The sequence below is a fragment of the Equus asinus genome, chromosome 21, assembly GCF_041296235.1.
Source record: "Equus asinus isolate D_3611 breed Donkey chromosome 21, EquAss-T2T_v2, whole genome shotgun sequence".
In the NCBI taxonomy this organism is placed as follows: domain Eukaryota; kingdom Metazoa; phylum Chordata; class Mammalia; order Perissodactyla; family Equidae; genus Equus; species Equus asinus.
Window position 1 is genome coordinate 18,392,574 of NC_091810.1, and position 12,980 is coordinate 18,405,553.

Consider the following 12,980-nt stretch of genomic DNA (forward strand, 5'->3'; position numbering starts at 1 on the left):
GGTTGTCAAGGAAATCCAGGGAGAGGCTTGTAAGTGATCAGGAGGATCACAACAGAAAACAGAAAACTGACTTGGGAGACCCTGAACAGGTCTGCGCTGATTTGGAAATAAGGAGACCTGGGTTTTAGTTTTGGCTTTGCCACCAGGTAACTGGATGGGCATGTCACACAACCTGCCTCAGCTTATTTCTTCATTTTTCAAAAAGCAGGAGTGGACTAGGTTCTCTCTAAAATTCTTTTTCACCTTAAAGTAGTGAAACCTTTAGTTCTTGGTAATCCTAACCTTCAGACAACTAGTATACAGGCTAGCTTTTCTTCAGAAAATAAAGCTGACAGCCCTAAGTCAACTTGCTTTTCTTGTTGTATAATCCACTCGACAGACACGCTGCCTTGAGAAAGCAGCTGTATTTTCCTACAGTTACTAACAGCACCAGTTTCCTAGCTCACACTCTCCAGAGGCAAGTGAGGGCAAAGCTTTTTCTGCAGACACCAGGATGAAACAGAGCACAGATGCAGGGAAGGAGCCTAGAGACGAACAGGATTTCCATCCCACTTAGTGTAGCCTACAGTAACAAACAATGTTTACAAACATGGCTTTAGCTTTGTGAGATAAAGGTGGAAAGTTCAAAGGACTGAGTAACAAGAGCAAGATGACACAACTTGGTACATCTCTTAACGTCAAAAAGAGCAGTTCCCTAGTTTCTTCCTGCTTCTGAAATCCAGTTCAAGCTGTTTTTAAAGACAGATTGAAAACTGCTTTATTATCAAGAGATTTGTAATCTATGAAGGCCTAATAGCTCGCTAGTTCAAACCCCTTACTCCCTAGTTTTTCAATAAATATGTGAAATAAACTAAATTACAGGGCAGAAATATTTCCAAGTGTAAGAGCAGGAAGAGGTTTCCCTGAAGGCTCCTATGAATGGCTGAGAGAGGGTTTCTCATATCTAGCTCATTTCCCACTCACGTTAGAAAACAGGAAAGTCCTTCATAATTATCCTTCTTCAAAAATCATTATGATTTCATCAAGAAAGAAGAAAGGCACAATGTGGATAACTTCCCTACATTGTGTAACCTGGGAAGACAAAAAAGAACTCAATCCAGTTTTTCATTATGTGGCAACTGAGAACAATTTGGATTCTGAAAACCTGAGCATATTTAACCTCTCTAAAACTCAGTCTCCTGATAGTTCAAATCAAAATAACTATCCTGTCAGTGTCTTAGTTTTGTTATAAAGATAAAACATTATGCTTTTTTAAAAAAACAGAACAATTGAGTAAATAGAGGTTAAAATATAAAACAGAGCTTTATCATCCTCAGTGAGGGTGAAATGTTAGTCTATCAGAACTCTAACTGCATAAATCAAAGAAGTGACACATTGGGGACAAACTAAATGGGGGGTCAGCGTAACACACTTATGGACTGCAGTGACCTGTGAGTAAAGATGTGTATGCCTTGAGAGTGAAATCGCAGTCTCTGGAGGCTGACCAGGGTCTTTCAGAAGGCAGATGTAGCTGCTTCTTTGGGCTCCAGAAGCATCTCTAACCCCGAGATCACCAGAGGAGGTACTAGAGTTGATTAAATTCCTTAGGCAAGACTTCCAGAATATACCACAGAGAATTAAACCTTCAGAGAAAGGAAGCTGGAAGTGAAAACTAGACAACGCAAACATCAATGCAAACAGTGTTTGTCAGACACAGCAAGAAAAACCCATGAAGCCTCATTTACAAAAGGAAGGCGAGGAGGCATACAACACTGACAGAGATGGGCAACAGCTCAAAGAGTGTCTCACATGAGCAGAGTAACGGGCACCGGACTAGAAACGAGAAAGTGAGTTTTAGGCGTGCTCACAGCGCATGCAGACGCAGAACGGTCACAGTCGTCTGAGTCAGCTAAGCCGAGGCTCAACTTCCAGCACCTTCATTTACTTCACAGGACTTTGGGCAAGTTTTAGCCTCTCTAAACTTGTTCCTCATCGGTTACATGGAGATAAGAATGCCTACTTCTTGGGGTTTAAGGATTAAATGAAATAAAGTGCATAAAAACCAGCACACTTAGCACATGGTCACACTCAATAAATTACAGACAGCACTAGCTGTTTATCGTTTCCTAAGGGGGTGCTAACCCAGAAAGGCATGCCGACACCTTAAAGTGTCAGGTAAGATGGAGGAGTGACTACTACTAGACAAGGCTGGGTTCACTTGTTTCCTACCCCAAATGTTACCAGTTGGTTTCCTTACAACCAGCAGATTACCATTGGCAACATGGTATTATTCAGAGCACTAAATTTTTAAGAAGTATTACTGTGATATCAATAAATTAACAGATTAGTATCTATAGGACCATAAAAAAATTATCAAGTCTTTTCACATATAATCTCATTAAAGGAAGGGCTTTTCCTGCTTATATAGATTACCATCACTTTTGCTCCTATTACTATCTTATGTTACAGTCCTTGCATATAGGAGGAACTCAATAAATATCTGTTAAATTGACGGCAGAGCACCAGATAACCCAAACTTGAGCTTTAGAAGTACTTCTTTCTTTATCCTGGAAAGGATAGGGGAACTATTATGAATAATAAATTCAAGAGACTGTTAAAAGCACGCTACAGATGAGCTCAACAATGTTCGAAAACAGCACTTACCAAAGTAAAGGATGTCTGTTTTGTCTCCATTGTAAAAATCCCATCTTTAAATGAAGGGACTACTTAAAATGGTCTTCTAAAGGTCTGAGCAGGGGTTCTAAAAAGATGTGACAGTACAAAGCAGCTTCAGCTCTACAAGTCAGTTCAACTGGTATTTACGACTACGTGCCTTCTGCAAGGCACCCAGCTGGGCAATACTACAGGAAAAGGTGCTCCTGCAGACACTACATCAGAGAACAATTCCTAACAAAATCAAGCCCAGAGCTGAAGGGCAGTGTTAGCATGGGAGGATGGGAGGGACTCAGAAAAAGAAAAGGCAAGTGCTGAATGAAAAAAGTCAAGTCTGGGAGAACTTCCTGGAGGAAGCCTAGCTTGAGCTAGACTTTGAAAGGCAAGTACGAATTGAATAGAGGGAAATGAGTGTGTACAAAGTATGATGACTCCTATGTGACTAAAATGGAGATTCTATATAGGGGATATGCCTCTAGAATTAGGCTGGCACAAGTTTATAGCAAGCTTTGAATGCTAGAATGAAAAGTTTTAGACTTTTCTGTTTAAACTATTTGCTCTTCAAAAGAAGGAGACATTTAGTTTGTACCTTATAAAACTAACAGTCTGCCCTGGATTGTGGTTAAATAGTGTGGATGCTGGTATTTCAACAGACTGTAGCATCACGCCTGATTCAACATCGTATCTTTTATTGGAGCATAACGAGCCTACACAGTAAGTACTTGGTAAATGTCTGCTGAATGACCAAGGGAGTCCCAGGATGAATCAGTCAGCTCAAGTCCAAATATGGGGGCTCCAGCTAGTGAGCCACCTGGGCTTTGATCAAACAGCTACATCTGAAAGTTTTATGTTAGAATAATAATCCCACACATCAGATTTCTGTGGAATAGGTGAATCCCATCTCTAGCTCCTCTCCCCACCACAATCACAGCAGTCAGATCAAGTTGAGGAGTTTATTCGGGAAATATGAGAGGCAAAGACACCCCAAATGACAGAAAACTCTGAAAATGTCCCTTCAAGCCAATTGGGGATCTGGGCTTGACCTCCCCAAGAGGACAAGAAACTGTTGGGATAGCAACAACATTCTCTGGCAGCCACCCTACCAGGACGTGAGTGTCTCAGCCAGGACTGCCTCCCACCCCCCATCAAAGGTAGGAAGGGGACACACACTGCTTATAGAATCAATGCAGAGGCAATGAGAGCTGTAAAGAAAGCCTGAGAGAGAGAAAGAGAGAGGTGGGGGGGACCTTAACAAAGAGTCCCAGGCTTTGGGCTCTGAATGCCTCAAACACATTGACAAGTAGTTCTATAAAATGTTACTGAAAAGGTAAAATGCCTAATGTTGTTTCCAAGACTTCCCCTGGACCTCTCCCCACATGCCACATCACACTCCCAGATGCACATGGCAGAGCCCAAAGGCCACATTTTTGAAAAAAGAAAAACAAGAATAAGCCCTGTTGCTCTTTAAGGAGAGAAGAAGGAGCTGAAGGCTGCTGGGGCCTTTCCCACGTAGGCCTGTGTTCTGTATAGCAACTTCCCAGCAGCAGCATGGCACAGTTCTAGGTGAGCGTCTCACCTTTTGTCACCTGTCAAAGGAAAATTGACAATTAGATAAATTCAAAAGGATAGAGGGGTCTAAAAAAAATATATCTTATTTTAGATCCTAGGTAATTGGGAATGGTAGAAAAGACAACAGCTTTGGAGTCCCAGACACCCGGTTCAAATCCAGGCAAGGCACTTAACTTCTTTAAGCCTGTTTCTGCGTGCAGGTTTGTTTCAGCAGTTAGCGGAAATGTGCATTCCGTCTTGCACAGCGGTTGCCTAGCCTCATGAGGAAGCACCTTGCCCATCATACTCACCCGGGCTTCAATGTACTCTATTCTCCGTTCAAGGGCTGTCAATTTCTCGTTTAGTGTTGCGAGTCTTGAACGACAAGACATATCTGGCAAAAGGAGACTGATGTTCAGGATTAATGTCATTCCAGACACAGACACACAGTCAGAAACACACACACAGAGCCTAAGTTGAAGAAGAGGAATGACATATCATGCAGGGGACAGAGGAGTGGGTAAGCAAAGCAGGGGAGCGGAGAGGAGAAGGTGAGAAGTACTTGAGGAGCACAGCTGCTTAGAGTGGATCTGCTGAGCTTCCTGCCAAATGTGGTGGGCAGAGAACAACGGCCCCCAAAGATGTCCACATCCTAACCCCCGAAACCTCTGAATATGTATCCGACATGGCAAAGGGGACTTTGCAGATGTGAGTAAACTTAAGGACTTTGAGATCCTGGATTATCCAGATGGGCCCAATCTAATCAAGTCCATAAATGTAGACAGGAAAGGCAGGAGGAGGAGAAGAGATTCGAAGTATGAGAAGGACTCAACCTGCCACTGCTGGCTTTGAAGATGGAGGAAGGGGCCCACGAGCCAAGGGATTCAAGTCACCTTCAGAAGTTGGGTACCTCAGCTGACAGCCAGCAAGGGTAGAGATCTCAGTCCTACAGCTGCAGGAAACTGAATTCTGCCAACAACCCAATGAGCAAGGGAACAGAACCTCTCCTGGAGCCTCCAGAAAGGCAGGCAGCTCCGCTGCACCTGGATTTCAGCCCAGTGAACCAGTGTTGGACTTCTGATCTACACAACTGTAAAATAACAAATTTATGTTGTTTAAGCCACTACACTGTGGTAATTTGTCATGGCAGCAATAGACAACTAACCAGGGCTGTAGAGATGGCCGTTTGCTAACAGGCAAACTAAGAGCTTCAAGAGATGGGAAATAACAAGAGGAAGAAAATACTCTCGATAGGGAGGAAAAGTGGAGGCCAGGAAAGCAGCAGAGACCATGAGGAGGAGGGAAGGGGCCAGTGTTTCTGAGGTCACAGAAGTCACATCATTACAGTTACTCCAGGGGCGTACTTAATGTTTCATGAAGATCCAGCGTTTCAGAATGAGAGAACACTTGGAGCCCACATTCCATCTGCAAAATTCCTTTTCTTCCTCTACCGAAATTTCCAGTCTTCTTTCACCACCTCCCCTAAAGTGAAACCTACCTTTCCCCTAAAATACCTTTCCTTCTGCAAACTTCTCGAACAGAAACTACTTGACTACTATTCCTCCAACTATTCTCAACATACGGGAGAAAAAGGTTTCTGGGCAGGCAAATTATTTCCTACTACCTCCTTCAACACTGTTGCTCAGTCATCTCTCAATAACCTTCACTTTTTAAGTCTAAAATATCCGCCCCCAGACACTCTCCCACTCAGTGATTTAACACTTAGCTCACAACCTTCCTTTCCATCTCCGCCCTGGCTGTTATGCAAAAGCATTCTGGCACCCATTCTAACAAATCTTCCTACACCCTGATCTTCCTCAACTTTCAATACGTCCAAATCTTACTCATCTTGCCTGACTAAACATTCTCCTTCAAGCTTCAGTTCAAAGTAGACCTCTGAGAGGTCTGTGCCAGATGGATATAATTCTCCCTCTTCTGTACTTACCTAAATATTTATGGTTGAATTTCCAATCTGAAAGTTGGTCTTAGGTTATCATTTCCCCCTTTGGATAACAGATTTAACAAACAAGAATGTTCACCACTATTACTTAGGAATAGTTTGATAAGTATGCCATATTTACAAGAGACTATTAAAACAACCATTAATGCTACAAAGCCAAACGTTATTTATATACTTGTAATTTATAATTTATTGACATGTCTGTTTCCCACTAGAATCAGTTAGTAAAAGGCAGATCCTGCCTCTTCTTACTCTTTGTAACCTTAGCATCTTGCCTGGCACAGAGATGTTTACTGAACAAAATGATAGATTCTGTTATGTTAGTGGGACAAAAGAGCGACTCTAGTGTGACTCCACTAATTCTACAAGTGGGGAAACTGAGGCCCATCTTGGATCACTGACAGGACAAAATAGCAGCAGAGCTGAGTTCAGAAGCCAGTTCCCTCACTGCCCAGTATGGTACTCTTTCCCATCACACTGTCCCACCACACACAGCTATCACCCATCTGAACTTCTAGGCCATAATTTATTCCCCACATCTCTTAAAATTTGCTTCTAACCCAACTCTTCCACTTTCTAGTTCATTTTTTTCTTTTTGTTTCCGTATGAGATCCTTTACCACTCACCCATCTTCATTGCTACTCTTCATTATTCTTTTTCAAAAATAGCTTTATTGACCTATAATTTATATACCATAAAGTTCACCCACTGAAAGTATACAATTCCATGGCTTTTAGAATAAATGTGTGCAACTATCACCGTAATCTAACTGTGGAACATTCTCATAATCCCTTAAAACACCTTGACCCTATTAGTAGTCGCTCCCATTTTGCCTCCTCTCAGCCCCTGGCAACGACTAATCTTTCTATCTCTATGGATTTGCCGATTCTGGACATTCTTCATCCTTTTTAATCTTGTTTTTTTTAATCTGCTAGTGTGTATCTTCTAATCCCCAGGTCTAGCTTGAGTAGAAGCACCTAAGCATCCTCCTTTTCCTGGATTCCACTGCCAGGAATGCCCAACAGGACTAAATCTCTTTCAGTCTGGTTTTTAGGTGCTCAAAGGCAGATCACGCATGCTCTTCAGTAACAGCATGAATGTCATCACCGACAACCTGTCATATGCCATAAAAAGAGACAGGCCAAAATTATCTGGAGGAGTGAGGTGGTGAAAGGGAGGGTTCCTTCCTGGATGGCTATCCTGTTCTAGCTCTGTCAATCTGGTAATGAATCAGACTCCAAGAACAACACTTCCGTATGTTACTGGCCTACACGGATAAGCACTGGTGAGAAAAATAAAATGTTCAACTCCAGAAACTTCAATCATATTTCAGATCCCATTAAATACATACTGCTTCAAACAGAATACTGGGAAAGCATTCAGTAGCTGGACAAATCTGAAACCAGAGTACATTTATGTGTACGTATTACCAGACATTAACTGAAAATGCCAGTTGTCCTCCTCAGGGTGCTTGATGGTACGTATACATTACCACTACTGACAAATGCCAGCTACCAGACAGCTCCTTCTCTGAACTCTTATTGCACATAACCTTAGCCTATAAAAATCAACACTCTCTTTTTCTTTAACTGGTTTTGCAGGTAAGTCTTATTTCTCCAACAAAATTCCAAATTTCTTAGGAGTGGCAACTATGCCTGTTTATTCTCATTTATTCCTTTCTCACAGCATCTGACACACCTGGGGTCACAAGAGGCATGCTAATTTGTTGACTAAGTATAAAAACTGATATGTTAAAATAGCCACATTCTCTATGTGTTTTCTTTACACTTCTCTGCACACAGCTTTAGAATCAGGGGGGAAAAGGTAGAAAAATGAAAAGCTATCATCTGTGAAGATCCATTTTTAGAAACTTCACTTCCAAAGAACAGAATAGGCCTAGTGTTAGGACGTTATCACTGCATTATGATCTCTGTGTCCTCAGATTCAGGTGGTGCTCCAACACCAAGAGAGAAAACCACAAAGAGATCATAACTCTACTCTCACCAGCTGGAATCCCAGAGTAACAGCTGTTCAGAAAGTCATTAGCTATCTTGAAAAACAGTTCCCTCTCCAAAGCACATGGCCCACACAGACTCTGTGGTCAGGGTAAGGATTGTAGGATTGCTGCCATTTTCAAAGAGCTCCAGATGGCCCTTCAAAGTCCTATTAATTCTTTGCACCACCAAATCATGTTAGCATAAACACAATACAAGCCCCACAGATATACACCAGAACTGAGGAATTATGCTAAGAGCTTAGACTGGGAAAATACATCCCACACACGTTCATCCTGACTCATCGAATGCCAAGACAATGTAGCCAAGTCTACCCTTATGATTCATTCAGTTTCTCAGCCTGTTGGTCTTTGTCTAAACTCTTCTATCAGGATAGCTGTCAGTCTTCAGGAACTAGCCTCAGGCACACCTGTTACGTCAAATTGCTTTAATTTTTAATCTTGCTTCATGATTCTGTTCTTACTTGTAATTAATTGTTCTTTTCTTTTTTTTTTTTTTTTTTAAAGATTTTATTTTTTCCTTTTTCTCCCCAAAGCCCCCCGGTACATAGTTGTGTATTCTTCCTTGTGGCTTCTTCTAGTTGTGGCATGTGGGACGCTGCCTCAGCGTGGTCCGATGAGCAGTGCCATGTCCGCGCCCAGGATTCGAACTAACGAAACACTGGGCCGCCTGCAGCGGAGCGCGCGAACTTAACCACTCGGCCACGGGGCCAGCCCCGTTAATTGTTCTTTTCTTTAAAGGCAGTAAATTCACTTTCTAAAATCTTCAAAAACTACTTAGTAATTACTTCAAACATTAGGCCATTATCATCACTTTAAGGAAGAATTCCAGCTAAGCGAATGGAAGCCATTTCTTCTAGCTCCTAAAGATTGGACTTCTGTGTGTCTATTTCCTCAGTCTAGAACTTTTTGGAAATCTCAAATAAAAAGAAAAGCCTTTATTCTCGATCTGATCACAAAATGTGACTCACACACAGTTGATAAATTCTTAGAGCACATATTTCCTTGCTTATAAAGCAAGAAAAGGACATTTCTCTTTTGCAAATCCTAAGCTCAAAATCTTCGATTTTCGGTCAGTTTCAAAACTCACCCACTGAAAATTTAGTGGGTCTGGTATGTCAAGAAGATTTACGTCAAAGGTAAATGTGTATTATTAAAAGTTTATTAATACAATTCAGTAGTCAGAAATGAAATCATTACATTGCCTGGATCCAAATTTGGGGGACTGAGATGCTAGATAACTTTTAAATTTTGAAATACAGCCCCAATTTGACTTATTTTATTTTTTAATTTTTTGTGTGAGGAAGATTGGCCCTGAGCTAACATCTGTTTCCAATCTCCCTCTATTTCATGTGGGATGCAGCCACAGTGAGGCTGTACAAGCGGTGCTAGGTCCGTGCACGTGGTTCCAGACCCGTGAACCCAGGGCCACGGGAGCCCAGCACAGGAACTTAACCACTACGCCTCTGGGCCAGCCCCTGACTTATTTTAGATGCTTTATTGATGGAACTGACATTCTTTTTTTTGGGTTTGTTTTATTTGTGTGTGTGAGGAAGATTGGCCCTGAGCTAACTACTGCCAATCCTGCTCTTTTTGCTGAGGAAGACTGGCCCTGAGCTAACATCCATGCCCATCTTCCTCTACTTTATATGTGGGACACCTGCCACAGCATGGCTTGCCAAGTGGCGCCATGTGTGCACCCGGGATCTGAACCGGCGAACCCTGGGCCACTGAGAAGCGGAACATGCGAACTTAACTGCTGCACCACCGGGCCGGCCCCTGAACTGACATTCTTAATACTTTGCTTGGCTATTCTGTGTGTACATATCAGATATTAACTCCTACCAGATAAACGAAGTCTTTTAATTTTTCTTTTTAAAGGTGAAAGTCTCCATGTCATGATTTTTCCAACTACCTTCCACTGCCTCTCCAGACCAAGCCAAAGTCTCAAAGCTGTGATCCTGTCATTCCACCCTTTCCCTAGCAGGCCATATTTTGGTTTCTCTTATCTGGCCTTTCTGGATAGGGAATGTTATGAATAAAGAACGCTGTGAGGAACCCCCAGTAACAGCTTAGCTCTCTAGGAAAACAGGAGAAACTAATTACAAGAACTAACATGGAAAGAGTTTGCAAAGAATGAAAAAAAAAACCCAAAAACTCTGAGAAAACCCGGACTGATTAGCAGGGTAAATAGGTCAGTATGTCTCAACTGTTTTCAGTTCATCAAAATCAATTAGTCTAGAGGCCGGCCCCATCTCCGAGTGGTTAAGTTCATGCGCTCTGCTGCAGTGGCCCAGGGTTTCGCTGGTTCGGATCCTGGGCACAGACATGGCACCGCTCATCAGGCCATGCTGAGGCGGTGTCCCACATGCCACAACTAGAAGGACCCACAACTAAAAACACACAACTGTGTACAGGGGGGATTTGGGGAGAAGAAGCAGGAAAAAAAAATCAATTAGTCTAGCCTCTTGGAACTTGACTCTCCTGTCTCCAAACCCATGTATCTTTTTCTGTAAACCATACTCCTTCACTTACACTTAAAAAAAATTTCAGGGTACATGAGGTCTGATTTCTTGGCTACCATTCCCAGCCACGACCTCTACAGCAAGCAACGTGCATGACTATGTATCACTGACACATACAACACTCTCTTCTCTCATTACCCACCATCCCAAGACATGAGAAGATTATAATCCTCCACACTTTGCAGGTAAGCACATCAACACAAAAACGATGCTCTGCTTGGTTCTGAAGTTGCCATTATTTCATCGTCCAGACAGAAATTCTCTGAACGCAGGAAACGGCTCTTATTCTGTGTGTCCCCAGTGACTGAGAGCGAACCCTGTCCTGAGACCCAGCTCTCTGGATGCTTCCTGGTACACGCATCTTCTGTCACCTTTACATTCCTTAGGACTCTTCAGTCCTCCAGCCAGAACAGAATTAATTCGTTTCTAAGTCTTTTCACACATCGGTTTCCTCTACTTAATCTTAACTGCTTCATGTTGCTGAATTAGTGGGACAGAAGCACACCAGCTGGAAAGAGATCACTAACTGTCACCGCTACGCCTTGCGATTATCTAAGAAAGTCTCCCGGCGCCCAGTCCTCCTAAAGAAACACTTGGAGGACGCGGGGTGGGAGCCTGTCACAGGCGTGCTGTCCAGAAGGATGCGGAACAACGCAGAAGGAAGCAGGCCGAGCCCAGGCAGGATTCCGCTGGAAGCAGCCAGAACACCTGCTGTCGACCAGATACCGGCCACACAGAGATGCCCACGGCCGTCCGCGATCTGGACCTTCCCTCCGACCTCCCCCCGACCACTCCCAGCAGGGCACGCGCGGGAGACAGGCGGGGACCGCCAGGACAGCGGCCGACCGGGCGACTAGAGGCCTGCGACCTGACGCTGAAGGAGACGGGGAGCGGGCAGGAAAGCGGGGCACAACGGACGCGGGGGCCGCTGAGGAGAGGCGCAGAGGGCGGCAGGGGCCGTCGACACGTCCGGGAAGCCGAGACCAGTCAGTGGGTCGGGGTGACGGCGATGAAGCCGGTGAGCTCAGCAGGGGCAAGATAACCACCCAGGGACTGCCCAGGGAGCCCAAGGGTCAAGGCGGGAGGGGGAAGGTGGCGCCCGGAGGAAGCGAAACCCAGCAGGACCCGAGGGCGCCCAGCAGGCAGAGCCCCCGCACAGCTTCTCAGCGTCCCTGCCGAAACGCCTCAAAGGCCTCCCTCCATCCCGCCTCCCCTGCGCGCCCGCTGACCGAAAGAGTTGAGAAAGTCCGCGATTTTCTTGATGCTGCTGGTGATGACCTCAATGTACTCCCGGTTCGCCCAGTCCTGGTGAATCTCCCGCTGCACCGGATCCTCTTGTCCCGCCATGGCTGCCGCCTAAGGAAGAGCGACTGCGCAGGCGCCTCGACCCTGCAGGCCGCCAGTGCGCCTGCGCCGCCAGCCCACGCCCATCCCCGGGCGCTCAAGAATCCACAGGCATTGTGGTGCGCCTGCGCGATATCATGTCCTGGTCTGCGTTTCCGCTCTGCTCCCACGCCTGTGAAAACTGTCGCCTCAACCAGGGCGGGGAGAGTGGAGTGCGCACGCGCCAAGAGCCCCCTACCCACGACCCACGGGGTCGCTGGCGGTTATGGGCGTTAGAGGGCGCGTGGTCCCGCGTCAACCCGTCCGTGACCTGCTCCAAACTAAGCTTGCGATCTGTGTTCGCAGTAAGATGGGCATAGCCGATTGAACCACCTTAAATATGTCATTTAAAAAATGCCTTTCACACAACACAGGTGATGTCCCACCTTGCATTTACCAAATGAACAAAACGTTATTTTTTTTTAAACGTTAATACCCTGTGACTAAAGGGAAATTGATAGGCTCGTAAATAACTGGTCACACTAAACTGGCACAGTCCCTTCAGAAGGAAATGTGTAAATTGTTAGCAAGAGCTGTAAAACTTTTCAAACTTTTTGACCTAATCATTTCATTAAGAAAATCATTGAAAAAGAAAAAAAAACTTTAGGCACAAAGGTGCTCTTTCAAGTGTAATCTATTAAAAAACAACTATCTCAACAGCTGGTATACCCACTTACAGCATATTATGCAGTCATTTAAATGCTAAGGAACACTATGGCAACATGACATGATAGATTGAAGGGGAAAAACAAAATAGAAATTTTTCTTTAATTGCAACTATGCAGAAATTGTCTGTTTGAGGACAAGGAGGATATACCAAAAACGTTAATATCTGGCTTGTCAAGGTAGTGGAATTTGGACAATTCTATTTTTATTTTAGGGAATATTTACAATCTGG

General features: G+C 44.1%; 1 protein-coding gene across 1 annotated transcript; it reads right to left on the bottom strand.

Annotated features, from left to right (window-relative positions):
- Nucleotides 1-3,591: 3,591 nt before the first annotated feature.
- Nucleotides 3,592-12,210, bottom strand: BRK1 (BRICK1 subunit of SCAR/WAVE actin nucleating complex). The gene is made up of 3 exons (XM_014848151.3): nt 11,929-12,210; nt 4,512-4,594; nt 3,592-4,238 (listed from the first exon to the last, which is right to left on the bottom strand). The coding sequence occupies exons 1-3, from the start codon at nt 12,044-12,046 to the stop codon at nt 4,212-4,214; spliced, it is 228 nt and encodes a 75-aa protein (XP_014703637.1). The 5' UTR covers nt 12,047-12,210; the 3' UTR covers nt 3,592-4,211.
- Nucleotides 12,211-12,980: the final 770 nt, after the last annotated feature.

Coding starts and splice junctions, on each gene's coding strand:
- BRK1 (XM_014848151.3), bottom strand. CDS start 12,046: ATGGCGGGACAAGAGGATCCGGTGCAGCGGGAGATTCACCAGGACTGG. Junction 4,595..11,928: donor GGACTTTCTCAACTCTTTCG/GTCAGCGGGCGC, acceptor TCCTTTTGCCAG/ATATGTCTTGTCGTTCAAGA. Junction 4,239..4,511: donor TAGAGTACATTGAAGCCCGG/GTGAGTATGATG, acceptor TTCCTTTGACAG/GTGACAAAAGGTGAGACGCT.